We start from the raw sequence: 27,566 nt of genomic DNA on the forward strand, positions 1-27,566 counted from the left end.
TCTCGAGAAGCTCTTTAAACGCAAAACGTGCCAAGTTAGTTCCTTGGAAAGCCTGTGGACTTTAATGGAGCTGCTGCCCAACCATCTGTGACTGAATAAACAACACCATTTATTAATAAACACATTTTATTAAGGCAAAAATAACCCTTATATACGTCAATAGCACAAAAAAATGTTAGAAATTAAGACCATAATTATTTCAAGACACTTTAAAAGGCAGAATTAAGAGCATGTGAATAATTAACAATCAGCCTGAGTTGCCATTAGAACCCTTTAACAGATGAAAAAGATGTCTTCTAGGATCTCACTTTCCTCCAAGTCTTGGAGAGAGGACCGATTGGGGCCAAAAGGAGAGAGAGGGGTCTTCTGGGAGAAATGAGGGGTGAGAAAACTTCTTCGTGATGAGGGGTTGATTTGGTACCTTTCAGGGCTGAAAATGTCCAACAGCTCAATCAAAGAGTCGTCCAACCTAACAATGAAAAAAAACATGAACACTAAAACAGAAGTGGACAAATGGGATTTTAAAAAAATGAGACGATTTACATATCACTCAGAATGTTGTACATCCTCAGATTCCCGTACACAAAAGCAACAATGTTGCATCTGAATAGACAACAGAGTTCACAGGCTTTGAAACATGTGGCCTTAGGGTGCACGCGAAGAACAAGTCAGCTCGTTTTTTCCTAGTTTGGAAGGAAAACAGAGAGCCGAGCGAGGAGATAAATAAATAAAAGAATAAATAAACAAAGATTAAGCTAATAAAGATTCAACCCCTCAGTCGAGGTGCTTAATAAATTATTCATCGAGTACAGACGCGCACATTTCAGATATAAAACATGAATTCTTAAAGCACGCTCCACTGATGCTGCTAACATAATTCACTGCTCATTCTAAACAGCATTGATTTGCATCCAAGCAGCAGAGGGGATGAGTGGGTATTCATACAGATGTGTGTGTGTCTCTGTGTGTGTGAGGGATCTCAGCTCCTATGAGAGGCAGAAAACGGTGTCATCCATTGAGTGCCTCTGACATATGAAAGCAGTATTTGCTTCACAGCCATGATAGCGGTGATTATCCAGGACGCAGAGATACATTCCATCCACTATTTCCTTCGTGTCTGACACTTTTTGGGTATGAAATCATAAAAGTATTGGCTAGAACTCAAAATGTTTCCACAGGAAGGTAAATAGAAATTAAAGGTTGTCAGAACTTCAAACTTCAATCCTTCTTGGAAAACACATTAGCTCTGTTCTAAAACCTGGCTGCCTTCTACAACAACGTCCTACCAGAGATACACCCTCAGAAATGAGTGATTTGGAACAATTGATATAGATAGTAATTGACCTTTCTTAGTTACTGTTGCTATGTCTGACAAACAGTGGCACTCACACAGTACACATGTTCTCACGCAGTGAAAAATACACTGCAAAGCAAAGATGAAACTGGTTTCTTTGGGTATGAAAAGTCTCAGCTTTAAAATGTTGTCATTTTTAAGAAATTCAAACAAATACCATTTTGTGGATCTTTAATGTGTTGTGACAGATCACTGTATTGCCATATAAGATCAAGATCAATCGACAGGTGAATTGAAGTTCACTTCCAGAGCAAAAATTCACAGATAATTTACTCACCCCTTTGTCATCCAAGATGTTCATGTCTTTCGTTCTTTGGTCGCAAAGAAACTATGGTTTTTGAGGAAAACATTTCAGGAATTATCTTCATATATTGGACTTCTATGGTGCCCCCAAGTTTGAACTTCCAAAATATAGTTTAAATGCAGCTTCAAATGGCTCTAAACGATCCCAGCCGAACGATCAGTTATTTTCAAAACAAATTAACAATTTATATACTTTTTAACTTCAAGTGCTCATCTTGTCTCGTTTCTGCGATGTGCACGTGTAGTCTGTGTAATCCAGGTCAATACAGTTAGGGTATGTTGAAAAACTCCCATCTCGTTTTCTTCTTCAACTTCAAAATCGCCCTACATCACTGTTTTATCTTTTTTTTGTCAAGGGCATTTAATCTTCTTTGCATGTTCACTTTGTAATCACTGGGTCGGTACTTCTGCAGCGACGTAGGGTGATTTTGAAGGTGGAGAAGAAAACGAGATGAAAGTTTTTCAACGTACCCTAACTGTTTTGAACCAGAAAAAAAAAAAAAAAAAAAAAAAAAAAACAAAAAGTTCACACGGACCTAGACAAGATGAGCATTTGAGGTTAAAAAGTATATAAATTGTCAATTTGTTTCAAAAATGATCGTTTCGCTAGACAAGACTTTTCTTCTTCAGCTGGGATCGTTTAGAGCCATTTGAAGCTGCATTTAAACTGCATTTTGTTAGTTCAAACTTGGGGGCACCACTGAAGTCCACTATATAGACAGTAATCCTGAAATGTTTTCCTCAAGAAACATAATTTCTTATCGACTGAAGAAAATAAGACATGAACATCTTGGATGGCAACAGGGTGAGTAAATTATATGTATATTTTTGTTCTGGAATTTAACTTCTCCTTTAAAGCACAAAATAAACATGAATGAACATCAGAACGTATTTTATTTCAACCGGGAAAAGATGTCAATACACAATTTTTCAAGTTTAATTCCACCGAAGTTAATTTACTCTCATGTCTGATTTGTTGTTGAACAAAATGGCGGATTCAGTGTTATGATTGGTCAAATCAAGCTGTTTACAAAGAGTCAATTCCTCACATAGCTTTATAAAATTAAGGTTGAACCACTGATGTCACATGGACTATTTTAACTATGTCCTTACTACCTTTCTGGGCCTTGAACATCAAAAATATCTTAATTTGTGTCTAGAGGATGAACTAAGGTCTTATAGATTTGGAACGACATGAAGATAAGAAATTAATGACAATTTTTATTTTTGGGTGAACTAAACCTTTAACAGTTTAAGCGTTATGCAGCATTACCAAGTTATGTTTACTAAAACTAGAAATACATAAATTTCCAGACTGTCAACTAAAACTTGACTAAACAAAAATCATTATAGGTTGACTAAATGAAAACTAAAAAGAACAATTAAAACAAGACTAAAGGCCTTCTACACTGAGTCTGAAATTCTCATCTAAAATTTTTGCACGTTAAAAATACAACCTCACGTTGACACACTGCATACAAAACTTTTGTTCCTCATAAAATTGGGATTGGGTTCGCATTTCTGCATTTTCACATTCGAAAAAACATGGAGTGTACAAGTACCTTAAGACTATTAAAATAACACTAACGTGCATGAAAAAAGGGACCATTTTTAACAAATATTTAAATCTCACTTCGTTTCTCACAGGCAATTTTCAACAATGTAGTGATGAAGCGATCCAGACAGAAGTCACTTTCATACCAAGTAGCTTTCTGTTTGATCAAAGCTGCAAATCCACATAACCAACTTGAACCCAATGCGAAACCTGTGTAGACACAATCTTAGATTCCTATGTAAAATAACTAGATTTTGCCAATTATGGTAAATGTGGTAATTTTGCCATTTTTGAGGCTTGCCAGCCCAAACACTTTTCATTGTGGGAAAAACTGCAGTCAAAACATTCTTCCAACAAGTCTGAAACAACTTTCAGATGAGCTGTCTCTTCGAAATCTAAAACTATGCTTACTCCTCCCATCCTTCCACTATTTCTGTTGACCAGGTGAGGATTGAGCAAACTGGAGAATCTCTGCACAGGTAAAGATGAGTTTTGAGGCTGACGGATTGATCCCCAGAGTGTTGAACACATGTTCACACAGCCAGCGCGGTGGGGTTCCTGAGCACCTGTTCTCCCTCACGCTGGGACTGATGAAGGTGCCCTAGCTTTGGAAGACATCCTGCATTGTTCTGCTGCCAAAGATCGGAAACCCCGGGTTCCCTGAGGACTACAGACCAGTTGATCTCACTTCACACATTGCGAAGACCTCTGAGAATCTGGTCCTTAGACAGACCACCTGGACCCAGGACAGTTTGTTAACCACTGTTACAGTTCTGACCCTGGACTCTGGAGGCAGCAACCATTAACAAACCTACATATGCTGTACTATACTAGCTGTTCTGCCCTCAGACAAAAAAAAAAGCTTGCTGTTTACTGCCTATATGAGAGGTTCTTCATAAGGGACTTATCTAGAACAACCTACATAGGCAATTATACTTCCTAGCCCTAGTGAGAAGCAACTAACCCAACTGCATTTCAGTGATATCATAAAACAGTTAAAGGGACAGTTCATCCAAAAATGAAAATTCTGTAATTAATTACTCAACCTTATGTTGTTCCAAACCCATAAGACCTTCGTTCATCTACAGAACACACATTAAGATATTTTTTATGAAATCCGATAGTTTTCTGACCCTGCATAGACAGCAATGCAACTCATGACCAGTTCAAGACCCAGAAAGGTAGTAAGGACATCAATAAAATAGTCCATGCGACATCAGTGGTTCAACTGTAATTTTATGAAGTTACGAGAATACTTTTTGTGTGCAAAGAAAACAAAAATAACAACTTTATTTAACAATTTCTTCTCTTCCGAGTCAGACACGCCTTCACAAGAGTACCACGTAGCATGCGTGTATTGCTGCTGATGTCACATGGACTATTTTAATGACGTCTTTACTACCCTTCTGGGTCTTGAAAGTGTCAGTTGCATTGCTGTCTATGCAGGGTCAGAAAGCTCTCGGATTTCATCAAAAATATCTTAATTTGTGTTCTGAAGATGAACAAAGGTCTTATGGGTTTGGAACAACATAAGGTTGAGTAATTAATGACAGAATTTTCATTTTTGGGTAAACTATCCCTTTAATGTCGACTTTTATGTGACCCTGGACCACAAAGCCAATCATAAGTAGCATGGGTATATTTGTAGCAATAGCCAACAATACATTGCATGGGTCAAAACTATCGATTTTTTTCTTTTATGCCAAAAATCATTAGGACATTAAGGAAACATCATGTTCCATTAAGATAAATTGTAAATTTCCTACCGTAAACATATATTAAAACTTAATTTTTAATTAGTAATATGCATTGCTAAGAACTTCATTTGGACAATTTTAAAGGAGATTTTCTCAATATTTTTATTTTTGATTTAATAATTGTATCTCAGGCAAATATTGTCTTATCCTAACAAACTACACATCAATGGAAAGCTTATTTATTCAGATGCATAAATGATGTTTCAATTTAAAAAAAAAAAGTTCCCTTATGACTGGATTTGTGGTCCAGGGTCACATATTGTTTTTGCACTGTTAACCTGTCAACCCATTTTTCAGTAATATGTACATAATCAGGAGTATTTCAGTTCAGTCTTTGATGTTGCTGTTGTTTTGTATAAATGGTGATTTCTTAATGAAACCACTTTGCAACAAATCTTATGCTACAAGAATTACGATCATAACTAACAAATGCAAACAACATTTGCACTTTATCCGTCAGGTATGTTTCATTTGCTAGCAATTACAGAGCCAGTCACAACAAGACCGTATGAGAAAAAGACTTGCTCGCTGAATGTCAGTGTGCAACTTAATATATTCACTCACAATAAAAAACTGTTACAAATATTTCATGACATCATAATAAATCAAGCTGGTTGATGTTCATTTGCTTAAGTCTGAAACTTGAATCTAGGATTCATTTACATACAGTCCTATAATGATAGTAATGTCCAATCTGGGAATCTCATTTTGTCATTTTAGCGATTGCCATCCGACAATTCTATAACACATTTGCATCGGAGGGAAAGAGAAAGAGAAAGAGAGCTTGCGCTGAGGGTGGATGGCTGATGGGGTGGGACTTTGGCAAGGCTCCCTCTTGAAATGTGAGAATTAGCATTTTTATTTGTTGATTTATTTAACGGACAGGCCTCTCAAACAGCCATCCATCAACGGACGACATTGCCGATATGAATAATGCATTTCTTACCGCCGGTCACAATCTATAACAAGGGAAGGGGTAGGTGTAGTTTGGGCGGGGGAGGGGGATGTTAGGGCGTTGGTAGGAGGAAATTGCCGGAGAGAATGCTAATGTGTTTGGCAGTCATATTTACCCAAACGCTTTCATTGCTTTTCACAAGGTCCACTGGTGAATGACCATGAGACATTAATATCACTTAAGAGGAGGTTTGCTAATCCCAAATGCTATCTGTTCATTCAACGGATCAGCAGGGGTTGGGAACGGAGTTCAAGATGCCTGAAATAGAAAAGTAGAGGTGAGCGCTACGATAGCAGTATTTGAGTCACCAGATTATTAAAGAGAAGCAACCAACTGCAACACTTTTTTGGAAATCATACGAAAGCATAAAGAATATACTAGAATCAGGTTAAGTCATTTTGCAAACATGAGCATAAAAAACTCCTACTCGCATCAATGAGAGCCAAATACAGAGAGGGTGAAAGACAGAAAGAATCAGGTTCTACTTCAATAATTCCAAACAAAGGACAGTTTATCAGTTTCCAGACTCCAGTTATTTTACAGTTCTCATTAAAAATGTCCGTCACGCCTGAAAGCCCAAACAAATTTGTAGCCCAAACAGTAATATAAAAATCCTAAAACGGCAAATACAGACAAAACTGCATGTCAATTTTCTTCCGAATCAATAGTAAGCCGAGGAGAGAGGCACAGGCCATGAACAGTAGCGCTGACATTTCTCACTTCGGCTCTATCAAACCAGCCCTGAAAATGTTAATAAGATAAACAATTTAAAAAAAAAAAGTTCCCCTTGTAAAGTGAAGAGGAGTTTACAAAAGATGGCCCAAGTCTGCACAGGTTAATTTGAAAAGGTGGAAGTAATTTGAAAGAGGGACGTGGTTTGATAAGTGTACTGTTTTGACGACTCTTGGAGAGGTTTTGGAGTTTTATCAGTCTGACTGCATAATTCATCTCCTTCTCCTTCTGTGACACTTACAGTCCACTTTCTGGAGCAAGATCAACTCAAACATGATTTTTATATTCCTGAAGAAAATGTGAGGAGCTTGCCATGCAAAACCATAATGTCATTATGTTTTGTTTTTTACTATTTAAAATAACTGCTTTCTATTCGAATACATTTTAAAATATTATTTATTTCTGTGATCAAAGCTACATTTTCAGTATCATTACTTCAGTCTTCAGTGTCACATGATCTTTCAGAAATCATTCTAATATGCTGATTTGCTGTTCTTCTGTGCTTTTTATTATTTATTAATATTTTTATTTAGCAAGGATGCTTTAAATTTATCAAAAGTGATGATAAAAACATTTATTAAAAACATTTATAATGTTATAAAAGGTTTCTATTTCAGATAAATGCTGTTCTTGTGAACTTTCTATTCATCAAAGAAACCTGACAATTCTACTCAGTTGTTTTCAACAAAATAATAATAATAAAATGTTTTTGAACAGCAAATCAGAATATTAGAATGATTTCTAAAGGATTGTGTGACTGGAGTTACTTTAAATTGTAAAATATCTCCAAAATTTACTGTTTTTGCTGTACTATGGATCAAATAAATGCACGTAAGGTGAGCAGAAGAGACTTTTCTAAAAAAAAAAAAAATTATATATATATATATATATATATATATATATATATATATATATATATATATATATACACACACGCACACACTGATGTCCTCACTATTTTTCCGGGCCTTGAATGTGGTAGTTGTGTTGCTGTCTATGGAGGGTCAGAAAGCTCTCGGATTTCATCAAAAATATCTTTGTGTTACGAAGACGAACGAAGGGCTTACGGGTTTGCAACGACATATGGGTGAGTAATTAATGATAGATTTTTCTTTTTTGTGTCAACTATCCCTTTAAAAAGCCCTGAGCCTTGAAGACAAATTTAAGTGCGTTATCATGCAAAATCAGCACTTGAGTTCACACACCCCAAGGACACTGCCAATCAAGAAAACTACCCGTTTCAGATTAAGTGATATGTTATGATCTCTAGCCGACAGAAGATATCCATAATCATTTTCATTAACCGGAGCTTTATATTCCCAGGGCATCTTTTTTCTCTTAAGCAAAAGCATAGTAATAAAGCGCTTGTCTATTGATTCATTGTGGGCAGACGGGCACTGGGTTGTTTTTTGAGACTATGTCCCTGTGGCATCAGACCCATCAGATCCTGGGCCAGACCTGAAGTTGTTTCAGGAGACAGCCTGCCGGCATCCAACCTCTAGCTTCTTAAATAAATAAATGCAAACTATAAAATGACAAACATCATTGATTTCCTCAAATCAGGTTTGGTTTTGAATAATGCAAAGCTACCTTCCAGACGGTGGGCTACAATAAAATATTCATCTCCCATACATTAACTTTCCATAGTGCTGGTTGGCATAAAAGTGGTCATCTCGTAAGAGTTCATGTTTGGTATTAGTGTGCAAATGAATGTCCTTTTAATCTAAATATGACTTGCATGTCTTATGTACATATATTTGGGCCATCAAAGAAACATTCTATTCTCATCAATTATTCTCAACAATTACTACTGTAATTGTTAGAACGGTCAGAGATCAGCGATCTCCATGTGAAACTGATCGTGCAGACCAATCCGTAAGTTGTAGAGACTTGGAGGGATGGCAGTACTCACAGCGCCAACAACGGGACTAAGGCTTGTCCCAATCGGCCTGATGGGGGTGCTACAGCGAACAAAAGTCTGAAATCACTCAAAACTCCTAAACCGCCAGTCGCAGACTCAGGTGTCTTATGTCGTTGGAATCCTTGGCTCATGACAGACAAAATGCTCAGAATCAACCGTGAACCCGCAAAGTTTTCGGGTATTTTGCTTTTTTTTTAAAAAAAAGAAAAAAAAAAAAAACTACTTTTGCAAAATAAACTAGTCCTAGGTTTTTCGCTCGATCAGAACCAAACCAGTGCAGAAAGATTCTCTGGAGAGTGAATATCAATAATGATCAAAAGAAGTTTAACTTTCAACTCACCAGTGCAAAGGGGCACCAAAACGCTCAAAAAAGGTGGGCCAATTTTACTAAAAAGGCTATAACTCTTAAACGGAATGAGATATCTTCACCAAACTTGGTACACATGTGTAAGAGCTCAATCTCTGATGCAGCTTTGCCACTTGATGCACTACAAAATGGAAAAAACTAAAAACAGCTACAACTGCACAACTGTTCATCCAAACGACTTGAAACTTGGCATACAGTGTCTGTGCAATGTGCCACAGGGGTCTGTGAAGACATTTGCGTATCTCAAATAACATGGCTGCTAAAATTTGAGCACCCATTAGACAAGGTTAACAGAGGCCGATCGGAACGAAACTCGATGGGCATGTTCGACCCACGGCCCCAAAGGTCTGTAAATATTTTAAAAGAAATTGGCCACTGGGGGACGATATTGCATTTTTCAAGTATATTGTATATTGCACAATATTTCAAAAAAATACTTAATCTTCATATCATTTAATAGATGATCTCATGCTGAGCAACTCTGCCTCAAGGACCACTGCTGTCAATTAAATCATTCATTAGTTATTCTCAATTATGTTAAAAACCTAGTTTTGCAAACTAGTCTTAGGTTTTTCACTCAATTTAAAAAAAACTGCAATTCTCTGGACCCTCTAGATCCAAAAACTATTGAACTTTACACTTTGACAAGCTACAACAAGGTCATTTTTAAAGTGGCGTGGCCAATTATACCCAAAAGCCTATAAATCCTAAACGAAAACTCAAAACATCATGAAACTAGGTGAGCATACGCGACAGACGATTCTAAACAAACATGCAACATTTTATGGAAATTTGACCACAGGTATGACTGGTATGATAACAGTCATAAATAATAAAAATCATTACATTTCTATAGTAAATTACCTGGTTTTGCCAAAAATGCTCATTGATTTAGGAGGTTACATCTATGCAAATGAGCTCTGCCCCCCCCCCGTCCCTCTCTTCTCTCTGTGGACTGATGAGCTGTGCTCTGAGAGATTGTTTATTTTAGCCGCATTTAGCGCGCTTAGCCGTGAAACCCGCTAACTAGCACATTATTAGGAAAGGTGATTGCAGAGATTTATTTAAAAAACCCTTATACTCACTTCTGCTGTAGGTGAAGCTGGATCACGAATGATTTGTGCGAACATAGACGCATTTATGTAGATCGGGAGGTGCATTCCCTTCACAAACAAACATAATCCACTGCATCTTCAGCGACTTAGATGTCAGGAGTAAATGATGACCACTATGTTCATTATTACATCCAGCAACACAACACCTCAATCGCTCAATCTCAAACTTACATCCCTGCTCCGGCATCGAAACAATGGAGGTCGGACTGTTACAGCTGATCTTAGGTAAGACGCTCATGTCAATCAACTATTGTGGGATCGGCCTCTGTCAGTGTGTAAAAGTGAACTCTGCATCCGAGTTTAGAGACTTTTCACAGAAAATACTGATGTGTGATTCATTTGATTAGAATCTTAACAACTCTAAGAGAAATGTATAACTAAAAATCTATTTCATTGCCTATTTTATCACGTATCGTTGATGTCAAAGCTGCTCGATGTCACAATGAAAGGTGAATCTGGAATGGCCACTTGAAATTCAACAGTTTGACTGTTCATTAAGAGAAACAGCTCTGCCCTGGTCTCAGTTCACATTTGGCCCTTCTCAACTTCCCTGATACATATTATGCATACACGAGTATTCAATTCCCTGTCAGTTCTGACATTCTCTTGGTATGCCTCCCACAAATATCATAGCTGCACACAAAGCAGCCTAATTTTCCCAGTCCCTGTAAAAGTTCTGGCTCGGTAATGAAACGTCTGAGACAGAAGGGAACATATTAATGCAAAATATTCACCATAACATATAACAGAGGGAGGAAAAAAAAAGGCAATTACTTCTGAAGTCAGTACATTTTCTCCTAGAAAAAAAGAGAAGAAATACGCTTTACAAACGACTTACAAATAATCTGCATTTTTCAGAGATGGCGCGCTAAACGAGACATGCTCATGCTCTCGCTGTGGGGGTTGGGGGAGAGAAAAAAAAGACATGCTGTCACATTAATTACCTTTCTACGTTAAAAGAAAACGGTAATGAATTTCCTTCCCTATCCCAGAGTGTGTCTCGCGCTAGCGGTCAGTGATTCATTCTCTGCCTCACTCTTTCTCATTAAGTTGAGGGAGGCGGCGCGTTCTCGGCCCGGGCTGGAAGACTCGGTTCAATTACACCTGCTGCTGGGCCCTGCTACGCCAGCTAATGGGACTCAGCTTGGCTCCTGTCAGCCTCAGCGCTGGCCGGCAAAAATCTTCATTTAACTCATCAAACAGGCCTCGCACTGCGTTCGGCCCAGACCAGCTTCCTCTTTTTTTCTTATTCTTTGCTTCTTCCCTTTCCCCCCCCCCATTTTATTCTGATTCCCCCATACATCACTGCTCCCACCCCTTATCCTTTTTCACATTCATGCATTAAGAAACTCTATCACAGAGGCAGGGACTCCAGAACACAATTAATACACAGGCTTGGCCCCTGCTGTGCTGTTGAGACAAAATTGCTGTCATTTCCCTCTTTTCACTCCTTCTTGAATTGAACTTGTTAAATTGTATTTACTTGTATGGGTCTTTTCATTGAGTTTCCTGAGAGTGGCTTTTCTCAAGCACCCCCACCCCCCCTTCCACCCATCCATAAATTGCAACAGCAGCCTCTCTACAGAAAGTGGTAGTTGAGTGACCGAACTGTCAAGTGGCAAAATTAAATGTTATGCTCATCTAAAAATACAGAAATGGTGTGTAAAAACACATTTGGTTGTGGAACTAGACAGGCTGAGATGACTTATATGAATGCATGAAGAAACATCCATGGCAGTGGAAAACATGAGTGGACCAAAGACAGAACCCTGAGGGACTCCTTAACTCACCTGGAAGCCTGTGGAGTGCGGGAAAGGCCGAGGGGAGGAACTGTGGAAGGAGCAGATATCCGGAAGCTTTGTGGAACCACAGGAGAGGTGGCCATATCCTTCTTGGTAATGGAGATCTCTGCAGAGAGAAAATTAGAGATACTTGAAAGGATGTAATGCAAATTTCCAATTAAGGAGGTGAAGTATAAAGCAGAAAGGTATAACACATTCAGCATAATTTCTTGTGGACATACCTTGTGAAAGCTTGGGTGCAGGCTGCTCAGTACTTGAATCTACGTTACTTAACGGTTGTCGAACATTTCCATGCAAAGTGTGTGACTCTCCTTTTATTTCACTGCTGAATGAAAGCGAGAGAGCACTAAGATATTGGTCTGCACTACTGTTTAAAAGTTTGGGGTTGTTCGTCAAGGCTGCATTTATTTGATACAGTGAAATTATGAAATATTACCACAATTTAAAGTAAGTTTTCTATTTTAATATATGTAAAAATAATAATAATAATTTATTCCTGTGATGGAAAAGCTGAATTCTCAGCAACTATTACTCCAGTCTTAAGTGTCAAATGATCCTTGATAAATCATTTTAATATGCTGATTTGATGCTCAAGAAACATTTCTTGATGTTGAAAACTTGGGCTGCTTAATATCTTTTTGGTAACCATACTTTTTTTTGTTTGTTTTTTTGTTTTTTTTCAGGATATTGTAATGAATAGAAAGTTCGAAAGAACAACATTTATTTTGAATAGAATTTTACAACATTGTAAATGGATTTACTGTGAGTTTTATTCAATTTAATGCACCCTTGCTAAATAAAAGTATTAATTAAAAAAAAAAAAAAAAAAAAAAAAAATCATACTTACCCTAAACATCAACAACTAGCATGTACAGTTGAGGTCAAAAGTTTGCATCCCTCTTTCAGAATCATTAAAAATGTTAATTATTTTAACAAAATAAGAGGGATCATATAAAATGCATTTTATTGTTTATTTAGCACTGACCTGAATAAGATAAAAATAAAAGATGTTTACATATAGTTCACAAGAGAAAATAAAAATGTAATTTATAAAAATTACCTGGTTCAAAAGTTTACAACCCCTTGAATCTTAATACTGTGTTGTTACCTGAATGATCCATAGCTGTGTTTTTTTTTGTTTAATGATGGTTCATGAGTCCCTTGTTTGTCCTGAACAGTTATACTGCCTGCTGTTCTTCAGAAAAATCCTTCAGGTCTCACAAATTCTTTGGTTTCCCAGCATTTTTGTGTATTTGAACCCTTTACAACAATGAACGCATGATTTTGAGATCCATCTTTTCACACTAACTGAGGGACTCATATGCGGGGGGTGAAAACTTCTGAACAGAATGGAAATGTGTACATTCTTCTTATTTTGCCTAAATATATTTTTTTTTTTCATTTAGTACTGGCCTTCAGAGGCTACAGAATACATTTACATGTTTCTCAGAAGACTAAAGTTAAAATTTACCCTGATCTTCAAATTCAAAAAGTTTTCATCCCCTGGCTCTTAATGCATTGTGTTTCCTTCTGGAGCATCAGTGAGCGTTTGAACCTTTGTAATAGTTGCATATGAGACCCTCAATTGTCCTTAGTGTGAAAAGATGGATCTCAAAATCACACAGTCATTGTTGGAAAGGGTTCAAATACACAAAAATGCTGGAAAACCAAAGAATTTGTGGGACCTGAAGGATTTTTCTGAAGAACAAAAGGCAATTTAACTGTTCAGGACAAACAAGGGACTCATTAACAACTATCACTAAACAAAACAAACAAACAAACAAACAAACAAAACAACAGCTGTGGATCATTCAGGTAAGAACACAGTATTAAATATCAAGGGCATCTAAACTTTTGAACTGGGTCAATTTTATAAATTCAGCTTCTTTTCTTTTGTGGACTTTTATGTGAAATATCTTACTCAGGTGAGTACTATATAAACAATAACATGCATTTTGTATGATCCCTCTTATTTTGGTAAAATAAATAATCTTAACTGTATTTTCCCCCATCTCTCTTGCCTTTTTCTGCATTTATTGCAATTTTGAAAACAAGCCTTACCTGTGTGTTAACTGATCCATTACAGAACTGGACTGGAGACCCTCATTAAAACTGTTGTCTCCATTTAGGGGTTTCTCAAAGTCTGTTGTGGTTGCTTGCTGAAGCCTTCAAAACAGACAAATTAAAATTTGTTCAACAGCATCTGTGGCATAAATGTGGATTACTACCGAAAATCACTGGACATATCCTTTGTGGTTACAGTACACAACTGGAAGTTCTTTCTAGGTGCATGAACTATTATTCTAACTACCTTAACCAAACCGGTTTAATCAAAATGTTTGTGCCAGGCTCTTACTTGCTGTACTGAAGGTATGACTGGCGGAGCTGCTGATTCTGGAGCAAAAGTTTCTCTTCCTGTTGAACCAACCGAGCTTGAATTCTCTCCCTCTCCATCTCCAGCTGTTTCTTCTGCAGGAGCAGACATCGTCGTTTCTCCTCCCAGTTCTCCCGACCAGACGGTGGCGCTAATCCAGTTCGATTAGCACCACGCATGCCGTCACCATCCATTCTGTGGCACTGATGAGAGCACTTGGGTTCAGAGGCACCACGTAGCCTCAGGGCATCACAGGCTGAAGCCTCCCTGTTGGAGTAGCCGGGATCACTACGTCCACCGTCAGAATTGTGATTGGTGTGCCTGTAATGGATTTCGCAGTTCTGGTCGCTGCTGGAGGGTGCACTTAACAGTCCCGATGAGAAAGAATGAGTGCACTCCACTGACCCGCCTCTCTCTGTTCTGCTTCCTGATGAAGGTAGATCCAAATAAGATCCATCTAAAGCAGTACCTCTTCCACCCCAAGACCTCCTGGGCGCCCCCTCGCTGGGAATCTGTGGGACAGGGCAGAGGTACAGAAAGTATACACGTCACCTCTGACCATTTAATAACGCGGCCACAAAGGCAAGTTTTACTCAAGGGAGTTAGAAAGGGTGGGCTCATCCCAGGAGGACGCAACAACCCAAGGTCAATCACCAAAGAGATAAACATTCAGGACAAAGGAGAATCGTCCGCCTCTCAGGGGACAGAAATGGGCCGCTGACTAATTCAAGAGGAGGTCGTGGAGCATGTAAACATACATTACTCACAGCCAAGGTTTCGGAGAGGACAAGCTCATTTCCCTTATACAAGCTTAAGATGGAGGGTGCACAGGGTGCACTGTCTAAACTATGAGTTTTTTAGTGTCGGTTAGTGAGTTTTCTTGTTTTGTTTCAGCTTTAATATTTTCAGCGACAGTGCTTTGAAGGGGAAGAATTTAGAGAAGGAACCTCTCTGAGAGGGTTTTAGTGTGCTGACAGGTTAACAGTTATAGATGCTAAAGTGTCAGCATGCCAAAACCCCTCTCTGAGAGGCTGCTTCTCTAAATCCATCCCCTTTAAAAGCACCACCGCTAGAGCCATCAAAACAGCGCTTTTGCAACACATTCACCTTCAACACATTTTAAGGCAATTACTGTTGGACTTCAAATCACCTGCTGTGAGCAACGAACCGTTATTATGAATAATCCAGAGATGTATGATAGTTTTGAGCAATAAAACAAGCTAGATATATAGGCTTTTTATTTGTTGAATATCTGATTGTTGCCCTGTTCAGACAGGATAGGTCACTGGTTGTCTTAATAGATTTGCATGAAAGATCTGTGAGTTGTTATGTTGATTCGCTGATTAAAGGGATAGCTCACCCAAAAAATAACATTCTTCCAAATAACTGCTCACCCTCATGTCGTTCCAAACCTGTAAGACCTTCATTCATCTTCGGAACACAATTTAAGATATTTTTGATGAAATCCGAGAGCTTTCTGACCCTGCATAGACAGAAATGCAACAACCACATTCAAGGTTCAACGATTTCTTCTTCCGAAGATGAACGAAGGTCTTACGGGTTAGGAACGACATGAGAATGAGTAATTCATGACAGAATTTTCATTTTTGGATAAATTATCCCTTCAAAATATAAAAAAAAGTAAATAAGAAGCACAAACTTTGAATAGGGTATAAACTAAGGTTAGTTTTTACATTTCTTGACACTCACTTATAATTTCTTCATATTATTTTCTTCATGAAAATTGAATTGCAAAAATCATTCCGATATATGTATAAAGATATATATGAAGAGTTTATTTGCAAAAACAGGTAACTCAATTTAACAATTTTCTAACACAATAAAAATATGATAAAATAAAAACCATGATTTTTGAGAATTAAAAAAACTGAGTTTTTGCAAATAAACTTCACACACACATACATATTATATATATATATGTATATATATGTATATATATGTATATATATATATATATATATATATATATATATATACACACACACATACATACATATATATATATACATATATATATATATATATATAAATTCAGCCAATGTCTGAACAACTTCAGATATATCAAATTAAACTGCAGCATTCATTTTTCTTTTTCAAATATTCTCTTTCACTTCAAAATGTCATATTACAAATGTAAAATGAGTTATGAATGCCATTTCATGTTTCGGGCAACCTTGGTGACCTCATCTCTCTCTTGTGACCATGTGAAAGACATAGGGACAAATACGAAACAAACAAACAAAAAAAACTGGCTGGGAAAATGACATAAACGTAATCTAATTTAGGGAATTACTGGTAAACTTCCAGCAGCCTGCAGTGAGTTACCATTATATATGTTCAAGGTCAATATTGCACATGTATTGTACATATCCACAGTTTACATCTGTGTGTACTACTGCTGTGGATATAGTTATATGTGACCTTGGACCACAAAACCAGTCATAAGTCGCATAGGTATATTTGTAGCAATAGCCAACAATACATTGCATGGGTCAAAATTATAATTTTTTTTATGCCAAAAATCATTAGGATATTATGTAAAGATCATGTTCCATGAAGATATTTTGTCAATTTCCTACCGTAAATATAGCAAAACTTAATTTTTGATTAGTAGTTTGCATTGCTAAGAGCTTCATTTGGACAATTGGACAAGACGATTTTCTTAATATTTTGATTTTTTTGGCACCCTAGATTCCAGATTTATTCAAATAGTTGTATTTTGGCAAAATATTTTTCTATACTAACAAACCATACATCAATGGAAAGTTTATTCAGCTTTCAGATGATGTTTAAATCTCAATTTCAAAACATTTACCAAATACTTCTACTACTATCTCAAACCGGACAAATATTACCTATCACCTGATAACGTAAATGGTCTGCCAGGATATTAAGCTAGTAGTTGCTATGGTTATACAATGCCATGACTGATCAGCAGAAATTTTAACGTAGCATAGATAATACTCAATAATCAAATTCAGTGCACGCACGTGTTCAGTCTGAGCCATTTCTGGTCTCTCTCTATCGCTCTCTCCCACACACAGGCACATTCTCTTTTAGTACTCACCTTGCTGTGGGAGCAGGACTGATTGAGCAGGGTGATAGACTTGTTGAGTTTCTCTTGCTGTTGGGAGAGGTACTGCTGATAGAGTCCCAGCAGCTCCTGACACTCTCGGTACTGCTGCTGCAGGCCTGTGCCGCGGGTCAAGGGTCAACACGCACTGAATAACTCTGCCGCTTTTCCCACTTAAACTAAAACTCTCTCCCCTCCCAAGCCAGACATGGTAATCCATTTCCCCCAATGTAGTGTTGCCAACCTAATGCTGAGTAGGCAGGAGACTTTATACAGAAGGTACAAAATGAAAGAACCTCCCTCAGAGTACTGCCCCAAAGGTAACCAGTAACAGTAAAAGCAAGCTGGATGTCAAGTTAAATACTCAAATATTTTTTTGAAATGCCCAAAGCCGATGTTATCAAGCTGGATCAGTGGTTGAAATATTTCAACTGTCTGTGAGTTGACTGGAGCTTTAAAAAAAACATAAATAGATAAAATAAAATAAAAACTCAAAAGATACAAATACAACTGGCCAGGTACAATCTAAACATCTAAAAAAAGCTGGTATTAAAATTTTCTCCTACAGAAAGCTCAGATGCCCAGTGTCCTTATATCAAAAAGAGGATGAGACCAGTTGGATTTCTTCTCTGGCTCCTGACATTTGAGTCTCACTGGCTGAATCCCAGCCTTCAATACCTGGAGTCATGTTTGTGACTTTCTGAAAAAGTGCACAGACAGAAAAGAAAGCGAGAAGAGACAGCAGCACTGCTGAGAAGAGATAGAAGTGTTTCTTCGGGGCGAGGGCTTCACACGCTCCTCCATCTGGGTCTGGCTGGGCAGGGGTGGGCAGGATGCCAGGCTGTGAGACAGAGAGAGCTGGCACACACGCAGGATTGGGCAGAACTCAACTGATCTGGAGCAGAACCACAGGCACGACGACTGCGCCGACTAATGACAGCGTGACGTACGCTCGCTTACTCTCGCACGCTCTGCAGAAATCCACTCGGTAGATCTAATTTTCCAACGTGGAAAGCAATAATGGAAAGCGACTTATTTTTGCTCTTTCTTCTTAATAATCAGCCTGGCTGTAGAGCACAACCGCTCAGCGATCATCATAATACCTCAAGGCCCAGGAACTCAAGAGGGCCAACACAGATCAAACCGACTGAAAGTTAGAATGTTATAGAGATTATTTATAGTCCTCATATCTCCGTTATTACAATGTCAATATGCACTAAATCCAGACTCTGCTCAACAGCCTCTCAATCCAATACCCATAAGATAAGCGTGGTAAATCTTACCTTAAAACAAAGGATAGTATTAAAATCTCCAGAACACTGCACAATGGAAGAGAAATGGAAACTTCACAAATACAAAATGAACCCACAAGAGGCCATGAACTGGTGATGTCACTACTATGTCACTTTATGCGCATTTTACTGTTTCTCTCGAGAAAAACTATGATAATATTAAATACAAACAGAAACCTACAGGTCTTCACAGCAACCCATCAAAATAAAAGTTTGGTTTAACTTGAAGACACTGTGGCAGAAATATTACTTAATTTAATTATAGCATTACCAGCAATAAAATTATTATTAAAGCATTATTTTTAAGGTGTATTTATCAGAAAAATTTAAATACACACAGTATTTCTGAGAAAAAAAAAAAATATATATATATATTTTTTAATAAAATCAAATAATCAGAGATGCTTTTGGTTATTAAAATCAAATGAAACCATTAAAATTGATTTTAGAAAATGAATGGAAGACACAAAATTTGATAAAACAGAATTGAGAAAAAAAAAAAGTATTTCATAGGGCCATAAAAATTTAATTTTTGTTAAACTTTTCATAAATTTCTGTTAAATTGTTTAAGTTAGATTATTTTGATAAATTAGACATGCTTTTTGATTCATATTTTTTTTTTAACCATTAAAACAGAATCTAGAAAATTTAAAATGGATAAAAAATAAATTTTAATAGGGCCCTAGTTTAAGAAAAAGAGACACTAATATCCAATAAATAATTTAAGTACTATAGTATTTATATTCATAATATTTATAATTAAAAACTAATCATTTACTATGATTTACTCCCCCATATTATTTAAGACCTGCGCAAACAAAGTATTTTATTTGTCTATACAATGAAAGTCAGTGCAGTCCAGTGTTGTCTTGAAATATTCTCTTACACGTTCCACAAAAGAAAGTCATAGTCATAAAAGACAAACTTATCCGTTTTTGTTGCATGTTATAGCTATATGCATCTTAAACTGGTAACATTTTGGTAAATTACATACTACATTCAGTATTCACACATACATGTGAATTTGCAACATAAACTGACTGACTGATACCACTGATTGAATACTGTCAGTCGGAATGAGAAGCAAGTCTATAATTACAATTAGCCATACAATTACTACAAATGACTAACTCTGTGTTAATGTTCAGTTTCAGATTATTGAAGTATTAAATATATATTCGACTATAAAAACTAAGTTAAGAGCCATGAGAGTGCGTGGTTCTAATGTCCCCCAATTACCAGTTTCATATGCTAATTAGAAATGCAATATAAAGGCGTCTGGTGAATCAAATTTGCAAATTTCATCTGCTTTTGTTTTACACCGATATTGGTTATTGTAGCAGAATAAAGTTGATTCTGGACTCCAAACATTATAAATAATTTACCATTTAAATGTTCGGGTTCAGAATTATTATTATTTTTCTATTTTTTTGCATCTGGATGCATCTAAAATAAAGCCATTCATAATTTCCATTTCAAATAAACACTGTTAAAACAGAAAACAGTTATTTTAAACTGTCATCATATTTCATAATACTATTCTTTTTAATATATTTTTGGTCAAACTTTTAAATGGTAGTGTACATGCGTAACCCCATGTAAGGTCAGTGTTCTAGACGGTCCGATCACAAAAAGTAAGAGTTCAATTAAGTCCTTGTTAAGGACGTAGGTGGAAATAGCTCACCTGAATTCATCAGGTTTATTATTGTAGCTCATTCTACAGCACTGACTGTTTAAAATGAAATGATTCAAAGAGATCTCAAATCCTGAGCTGCCAACAAACACTGTCCTTCATGACAGCTGGATGTCAAAGCACTGTGTAACAGCAGGTATGAAATGAGTAACTGTTCAACAAGGACTCTTACCATAAATAGGCCTCTCATTTGTAATGAGAACGGAGAGCCCGTCTCGTAGATAGAGCGCATCGCACGCAGGCATCTACCTCGCAGCTGACGAGAGGCTTCTGATACTCCGATAGACAGGTTGGGCGTAAACACACATATTAATACATTAACAGAAGGGCGTGCGGGAACGCTCAGCGCCTGGTAATCTGGAGCGACTGGAGCGGGACTGATAAGATTCTCTCCCGCTTCCCGCAGCGCAGGCACCTCTGTTGGCTGCCGGCCAATCGGAGCTCATTCCGAGGGCCTACATCAGGAGAAAAGAAAGCTGCAGGCACAGTGTGTCTCCACCCCCCGTCCAAAAATACACAAAATCAGAGTTTGCATTCGATATTTCAGACAGCCGCTGTCAACATGATTCACTCCCCTGTCAGCCGGCGCAGAAATAAAATAATGAAATCCACCTCGAGGTAGAACAAAATTGCGCCGAGGAGAATATTTTACGGGGCCTCTCGGCCGGATGGTCTGCGTGTGTAGGTTGAGATGTAAATCGATAGGAGGACAGTTCACACGACCGCATGCTTCGATTTAAATAACAGCGAAAGTGACTCACCGAGCCGCTGATGATTTGATTATTTATATATCGTGAGACTTCATTTGCTGCGAGCATGTGGTTTATTACTTCCAATTATTAGTGTGTCTACAAAACTAATTGGTCATAAACAATACGCGAGCGGCGGCTTTGTGATTAAGTGGCATTTCTGCGAGGGTTTAAAGGAGAACTCCACTTCCAGAACAACAATTTACAAATAATTTACTCACCCCCTTGTCATCCAAGATGTTTATGTCTTTCTTTCTTCAGTCGTAAAGAAATTATGTTTTTTGTGGAAAACATTTCAGCATTTTTCTCCATATAATGGACTGATATGGTGCCCCGATTTTGAACTTCGAAAATGCAGTTTAAATGCTGCTTCAAACGTTCCCAAATGTGGTTGTAAACGATCCCAGGTGAGAAAGAATGGTCTTATCTAGCAAAACGAACGTTTTTTTTAATAAAAAAATAATACAATTTATATACTTTTTAATGTCAAACGCTCGTCTTGTCTTACTCTGCCTGGACTGTTTTTTTTTTCCAGTTCATGACAGTTAGGGTATGTCGAAAAACTCCAATCTCATGTTCTCCCTCAACAACGAAATCGTCCTATATTGCTGTTTTACCTTTTTGTTAAGGGTGTTTGATCTTCTTTGCATGTTCACTTTGCAAAGACTGGGTTGGAACTTCTGCAGCGATGTAGGATGATTTTGAAATGATTTTTGAAGTTGACGGAGAAAATACAGTGTTTTTCGACATACCCTAACTGTCTTGAGCCAGAATACACAAAGTTCAGGAAGAGAAATGCAAGACGAGCGTTTGAGATTAAAAAGTATTTAAATTGTATTTTTTTAATGAAAATAACAGATCGTTTCGCTAGATAAGACCCTTCTTTCTCGGCTGGGATCATTTACAACCACATTTGGGATCGTTTGAAGCCGCATTTAAACTGCCTTTTGAAAGTTCAAAATCGGGGCACTATATCAGTCCATTATATGGAGAAAATGAAATGTTTTCCTCAAAAAAAATAATTTCTTTACGAGATGGACATCTTGGATAACAAGGGGGTGAGTACATTATATGTGAATCTTTGTTTTGGAAGTAGACTTCTCCTTTAAACCCTACCTAAGCTCATCCCGCCAGAATGCGCGGATTCGGAACTAGTCAAACAAACTATTACAAAAGGACACGTGCTTCTCTGATCCATCCGCAGCGTTCGGAAAAGCGACCGTGCAAGCTTCAATAAGATTAATGATATTGATGAATGCATTCAACTTCTCCTTTGTGTCTTCCACGCGTCTTGATGTAAATTCCTTGTGAAGAACAAAGATTGCGAGCTTCTCTGTAATAGAATCTACCGCTCGGAGACGTGGCGTAGAATGCCAAAGACAGGCTCGAGAAAATTCTAATTTCATTCCTTACACGAGCTTCAAATTCTTCCTACGCACAGAATGTAACTTATAATTTCCCCCCACCCCTCCTACGGAGATATTTCCTCTTGATAATCGTGATCCTGGCAGATGAGATGGAGACGATGCGAGCAATTATTCTACACAGACCCTCATAACTCAGTTTTTTTTGCGTCCCCCTTAACCTTTAAGAACAGCTCCGTGGGCCAGCATCTGTCTGATACCTTTAGAGACCGCCCCGTCTCTGCAGGGGGCTTTCATAGAGTTTATCTTGCACTACAATCTCTTTTTAATGGAGTTTTAAATTTTAGTGGAAATGCCAGGCCGTGGAGCCAAAGTGCATTTAATTGAGTTGAGCCCGCCTAATTTCTGCGTTCGCCTGCCAAATCTGCAATTTAGCAGCCTGCGATTGCTGTTCGTATTTCACAGCGTTGGGTGAAAACTGATGGTTCGCCATGTCTTTTGACCAGAGCAAGATCACCAAAGCTGGCAGAACCGCAAGGAAAAAAAAGGGAGCATCTGAACTGTGCGAAGTTTGTGATGTGCCAGCCGAATGACAGGTTGGCACGAGAAGAAACCCACGCCGTTCCCAGTGGTCGTGCGATCGGTGCCAGCTCTTTCAATTTCAAATGAAAATTAAAAGCAGTTCAACCCAAACGAAGGACGGGTCTGATCCCTGAGCTTGAAAACTGGCATCTAAAAGAGTAAATATTAAACGTAACACAGTGTGAATGCTCTGTCATTTGTCTGTTACATTTCACACAATCATGCTGCAAATAAAGCCCATTTCATTTTCAATGAAAAGATTCAACATTAGTGTCATCCAATGTGACACGTAATGCCAAAGAAAGTGAATGTTCACCCCTTCAGATGTAATTCAAAAATCGTCTCAATGACGTCCTGTGGTTATATTACCCTTACAGCAGTCACGACGAGGCTGAACACGGATTCAATGCTTAGACAACACTGCCCCCTGTCAGTCTCATTTACAAAACAGTCTTTCACTTATTTTAGACTGTGATATGAGTCAACACAATGTGAATTACCCTACCATTCAAATTACACTATTATTATTTTTTACAGAAATTAATACTTTTGCCCAGCAAAAATATATAAATTGATCAAAAGTGTAAGCAAAGACATTTATAATGTTACGAGAGCTCTATTTAAAATAAATGATGCTCTTTTGTAAACAATTTTATCAAAACATTTTTAAAAACTTTCCACCAAAATGGGACATGAAAATAAGAAATGTTTCTCAAGCAACAAATCAGAATATTAGAATGATTTCTGAAGGATCATGTGATTGGAGTAATGGCTGCTGAAAATTCAGCTTTGCTATCAAATTAATAAATTACATTTAATTTTCATAATGTTTCATAATATTAGTGTTTTACTGTGTTTTTAATCAAATAATTGCAGCCTTGGTGAGCATAATGGACTTTTGAACAGTAGTGTATTAATCAAATAATTTAAAATACTCACACATGAGTATTAAATGAGTATATGATTCTGAATTATCAAAACCAGGAAGGATAACAGCTAACATGCGTTTAATATACACTACCAGTCAAAAGTTTTTGAACAGTAAGATTTTTAATGTTTTTTTAAAGACGTCTTTTCTGCTCACAAGCCTGCATTTATTTGATCCAAAGTACTGCAAAAATTTTTATTATTTAAAGTTAACTGTTCTCTATTTGAATATATTTTAAAATGTAATTCATTCCTGTGATTTCAAAGCTAATTTTTAACATCATTACTCCAGTCACATGATCCTTCAGAAATCATTCTAATATTCTGATTTGCAAAACAATTATTATTATTATGTTGAAAACATAACAGAAAGTCCAGAAGAAAAGCATTTATCCAAATTAGAGATCATTTGTAACATTACACATGTCTTTATCATCACATTTGATCACAATTTAAAGCATCCTTGCTTAAAAAAAAAAAAAAAAAAATGTATACTGACTCCAAGCTTTTGAATGGTATAGTGTATAATGTTACTAAAGCTTTTTATTTCAGATAAATGCTGATCTTTGGATATTTCTATTCATCAAAGAATCCTGAAAAAGAATGTGCTCAACCATTTTAAATGTTGATAATAATAATTTTAAAAATGTTTCTTGAACAGTAAATCAGCATATTAGAATGATTTCTGAAGGATCATGTGACACTGAAGACTGGAGTAATGATGCTGAAAATTTAGCTTTGATCATAGGAATAAATTACATTTTAAAATATATATTCAAATAGCAAACAGTTATTTTAAATAGTAAAAAAAATTCACAATATTACTGCTTTGCTGTATTTTGAATCAAATAAATGCATGCTTGGTGAGCAGAAGAGACTTCTTTAAAAAAAACATCAAAAATCTTACGGTTGAAAAACTGGTAGTGTATAAATAATTACTGTAATTAACGGCAAATCTGAAAAGTGTTTGCCATTAAAATGTAATCATTTATTTTGGTGCGATTCACAAAAGCAAAGCCTAAAATTTAAACTTGACCAGAACATTCTTACCACTTCCTTACTTAATATAAAAGGATACTCTCTCTCTCTTCTATAATGAGTTGGTTTTGTTGCTCTAGCTGATGGATTTTTTTCTCAAACGTCTCCTGTTCGTCCCTGAGCTTCTGTACAGATTCCTCTTTTTCTTCACTAACTCTGAAAAGAAACACAAACAAAACAGGTCAGATACACAGCTGTATCTTTATGCACAGAAAACCACATTGGCTTGAGGGCCACTGTAATCATTCATTCAGTCTAAAAAGTATCAGATCACTATAATGAGAGGGATTTACCTGGCCAGCTCCTGGATGAGGTTGGCAATCCGACGCTTGTCCTCTGGGCAGAGATCCTTCAATGATGGCTTACTTTTGGCTTGAGCAGCGCTGAAGAGAGGCTACAGTCCAGAACAGACACTTTTATTTTAAATTTTATTTCTGCACATCTACAAAACACAAATTTCTAAATACTTTATGTACCTTGTTAGATTTGTAGTACATCCTAAAAAAATAACCTTGTGAATTTATGACTGCCAAAGAGAATTAGATTTGCATTTCCTAAAGGAAATATCAGTTCATGCAAGGTGATGTTTGATAAAGGCAAATTCGATATGTAAATATTAACATAACTTATTAAGCTGGTTTCAGGTTCACCAAACCTTGATTAGATGCATTTCTTAAGGGGACGATCACAAAGACATGGGTGTCAAGATGGGTTTTTAAAAGCTGAACTTTTAACCTAACATGACATTCTAAAAAAAAATGCTTCAATGTACAAAACAGTAATATATATATATATATAAAAATAAAATCTAGCTTGTAAAAATCTGCTTGTTAAAATAACAAGTAAAATATTTTTATAATTTATAAATATTTTTTCAATTTATAATACAGTACCAGTCAATAATTCGGACCCACTTGCATGTTTCTCAAGAGCTCAAAAAAAAAACTTTTGATCTAAAGGTCTGACAAAAATAAAATGTAGACACATGTAGCAAATATAATATGAACGCATTATCCTTAAATGCAATCATAAAAATCAGTCAGCAATTTTCCAACATAGATTCAATCAATTACAGGTCACATTAAAAAAAAAATCTAAATTTATTTAACATATTTTGGCCACTAAATAATTTTTAACATCATAGTTTCATAGTTGTGATAAATGTATTATTTGACGTGGAAATTAGTAATAATAAAGAATAAAATGTAGATTGCAATGTATTCTAAATGATTAGACTTGAATTAACTACAGACACAGGGATGCAAACTCATCTGGATAAAATAAAAGATAAAATTACTATTTTTTAATTTCAGCTTTAAAATTTTCATTTGATTTTAGCATGAAAGTATAAAAAGTCTTTACTTCAGTAATGCCATGCCACATTAACGTTGGCCATAGAAAAATAATGATGACTATAATAATAACTTGGCTAGTTGTTGGCAGAATCCTGCAAAACCTATTTTGGATTCAAAACAACAATAATTGTCAAAAGGTGACAAGTTTGCATCCCTGCAGACAACTGAGGCACTTTATCTCACATGCACAGTAAATATTCTTATTTCAATGGTCACCTGTGCTGAAGTGAAAAGAGGCAGGTCTGGTTCTGGTGCAGGTGTACTGATTTTGGATTTGGCTACAACAGAAGGCAACTTCTGATCTGAGGCTTTACCCATCGTCATCTCAGCACTTTGCATTGCTGAATGCAATCCTGTTTTTTTCCTACTTTTATCCATGCCGTTAGCTCTCCTTTTTATCTTTCCCGCTGTATTATTTGCAGATCCAACCTTCAGACCGGCATTCTTGCTCATCCCTAAGAAAAGATGGGAGTGACAGTTTTCAAATGTCAAACATGAGCTGTCAGAATTACGAAACAAGTCATGATATTTTAGTATTTGACAGTATCAGTCTAAAAACATTAAAACAGACATCCAATCTCACCAGTAACAAAAACCACGGGCTGCTCTTCATCTGATTCTATGCAAGTTAAAGAAAACACAACAGACACATGCCCACCATAAAAATGAAGAGTGTATCAGCTAACAGCCTAAAAATATTGGAGAATAAGACTACAGTAGTGGCTCCATCCTACGTGGTAAAAATGCAGTTGTGATGCTGCTGTAATGAATTTTACTCTAGTATTAAAGCAGTAAACTTCAGAGAAGCATACTTGTACATTGCAAAACAGTTACAGTTCACTTCAGTCTGTTTCTTTCTAATAACATAAATGAAATTCAACACATTACATGTATTGTCATGACAATTGCAGCTTTGTGTAACGTTACTAAAACAAGAGTTCGGTTAAGCTGACAATGAAAATCCGCTAATAAGCTGTTAGCCTCCCTTCTCTCACAAACACCGACCATTGACCATGTTTAACCTTAATGCTTGCTATATCATAATAATATAACTTATTTAAACAGCCTCGTCGAACAAAAAACATGAAAAAAAGTAAGGATACTATCATGAATCCAGTAAAATCCATTGCCATTTGAGCCCTCAGCAACAGACGCCATACTGAAACAACCGCCACTTCCAGATTACGCGCAAGAGCTCCTCCTCTTTTTCAACTCTGGTGATTGTGATTGGATAACA

At 36.8% G+C, this 27,566-nt stretch overlaps 1 protein-coding gene across 5 annotated transcripts; it reads right to left on the bottom strand.

Moving 5' to 3' along the window:
* Positions 1-108: 108 nt before the first annotated feature.
* On the bottom strand, positions 109-27,545 carry kiaa1328 (KIAA1328 ortholog). 5 transcript variants are annotated; one of them, XM_051092848.1, is made up of 12 exons: positions 27,433-27,541; positions 26,913-26,948; positions 26,546-26,784; positions 25,268-25,368; positions 25,015-25,130; positions 17,324-17,448; positions 14,641-14,747; positions 14,218-14,556; positions 13,923-14,027; positions 12,083-12,186; positions 11,850-11,967; positions 109-469 (listed from the first exon to the last, which is right to left on the bottom strand). In XM_051092848.1, the coding sequence occupies exons 1-12, from the start codon at positions 27,485-27,487 to the stop codon at positions 274-276; spliced, it is 1,641 nt and encodes a 546-aa protein (XP_050948805.1). In that variant the 5' UTR covers positions 27,488-27,541; the 3' UTR covers positions 109-273. The 5 variants fall into 5 exon arrangements, with proteins under 5 accessions (XP_050948805.1, XP_050948804.1, XP_050948803.1 ...); XM_051092847.1 differs by having other exon boundaries at positions 14,218-14,747; positions 26,913-26,942; positions 27,433-27,545; XM_051092846.1 differs by having other exon boundaries at positions 12,083-12,183; positions 14,218-14,747.
* Between the last annotated feature and the right edge of the window lie 21 nt (positions 27,546-27,566).

The sequence above is a fragment of the Labeo rohita genome, chromosome 21, assembly GCF_022985175.1.
Source record: "Labeo rohita strain BAU-BD-2019 chromosome 21, IGBB_LRoh.1.0, whole genome shotgun sequence".
NCBI classification, from domain to species: domain Eukaryota; kingdom Metazoa; phylum Chordata; class Actinopteri; order Cypriniformes; family Cyprinidae; genus Labeo; species Labeo rohita.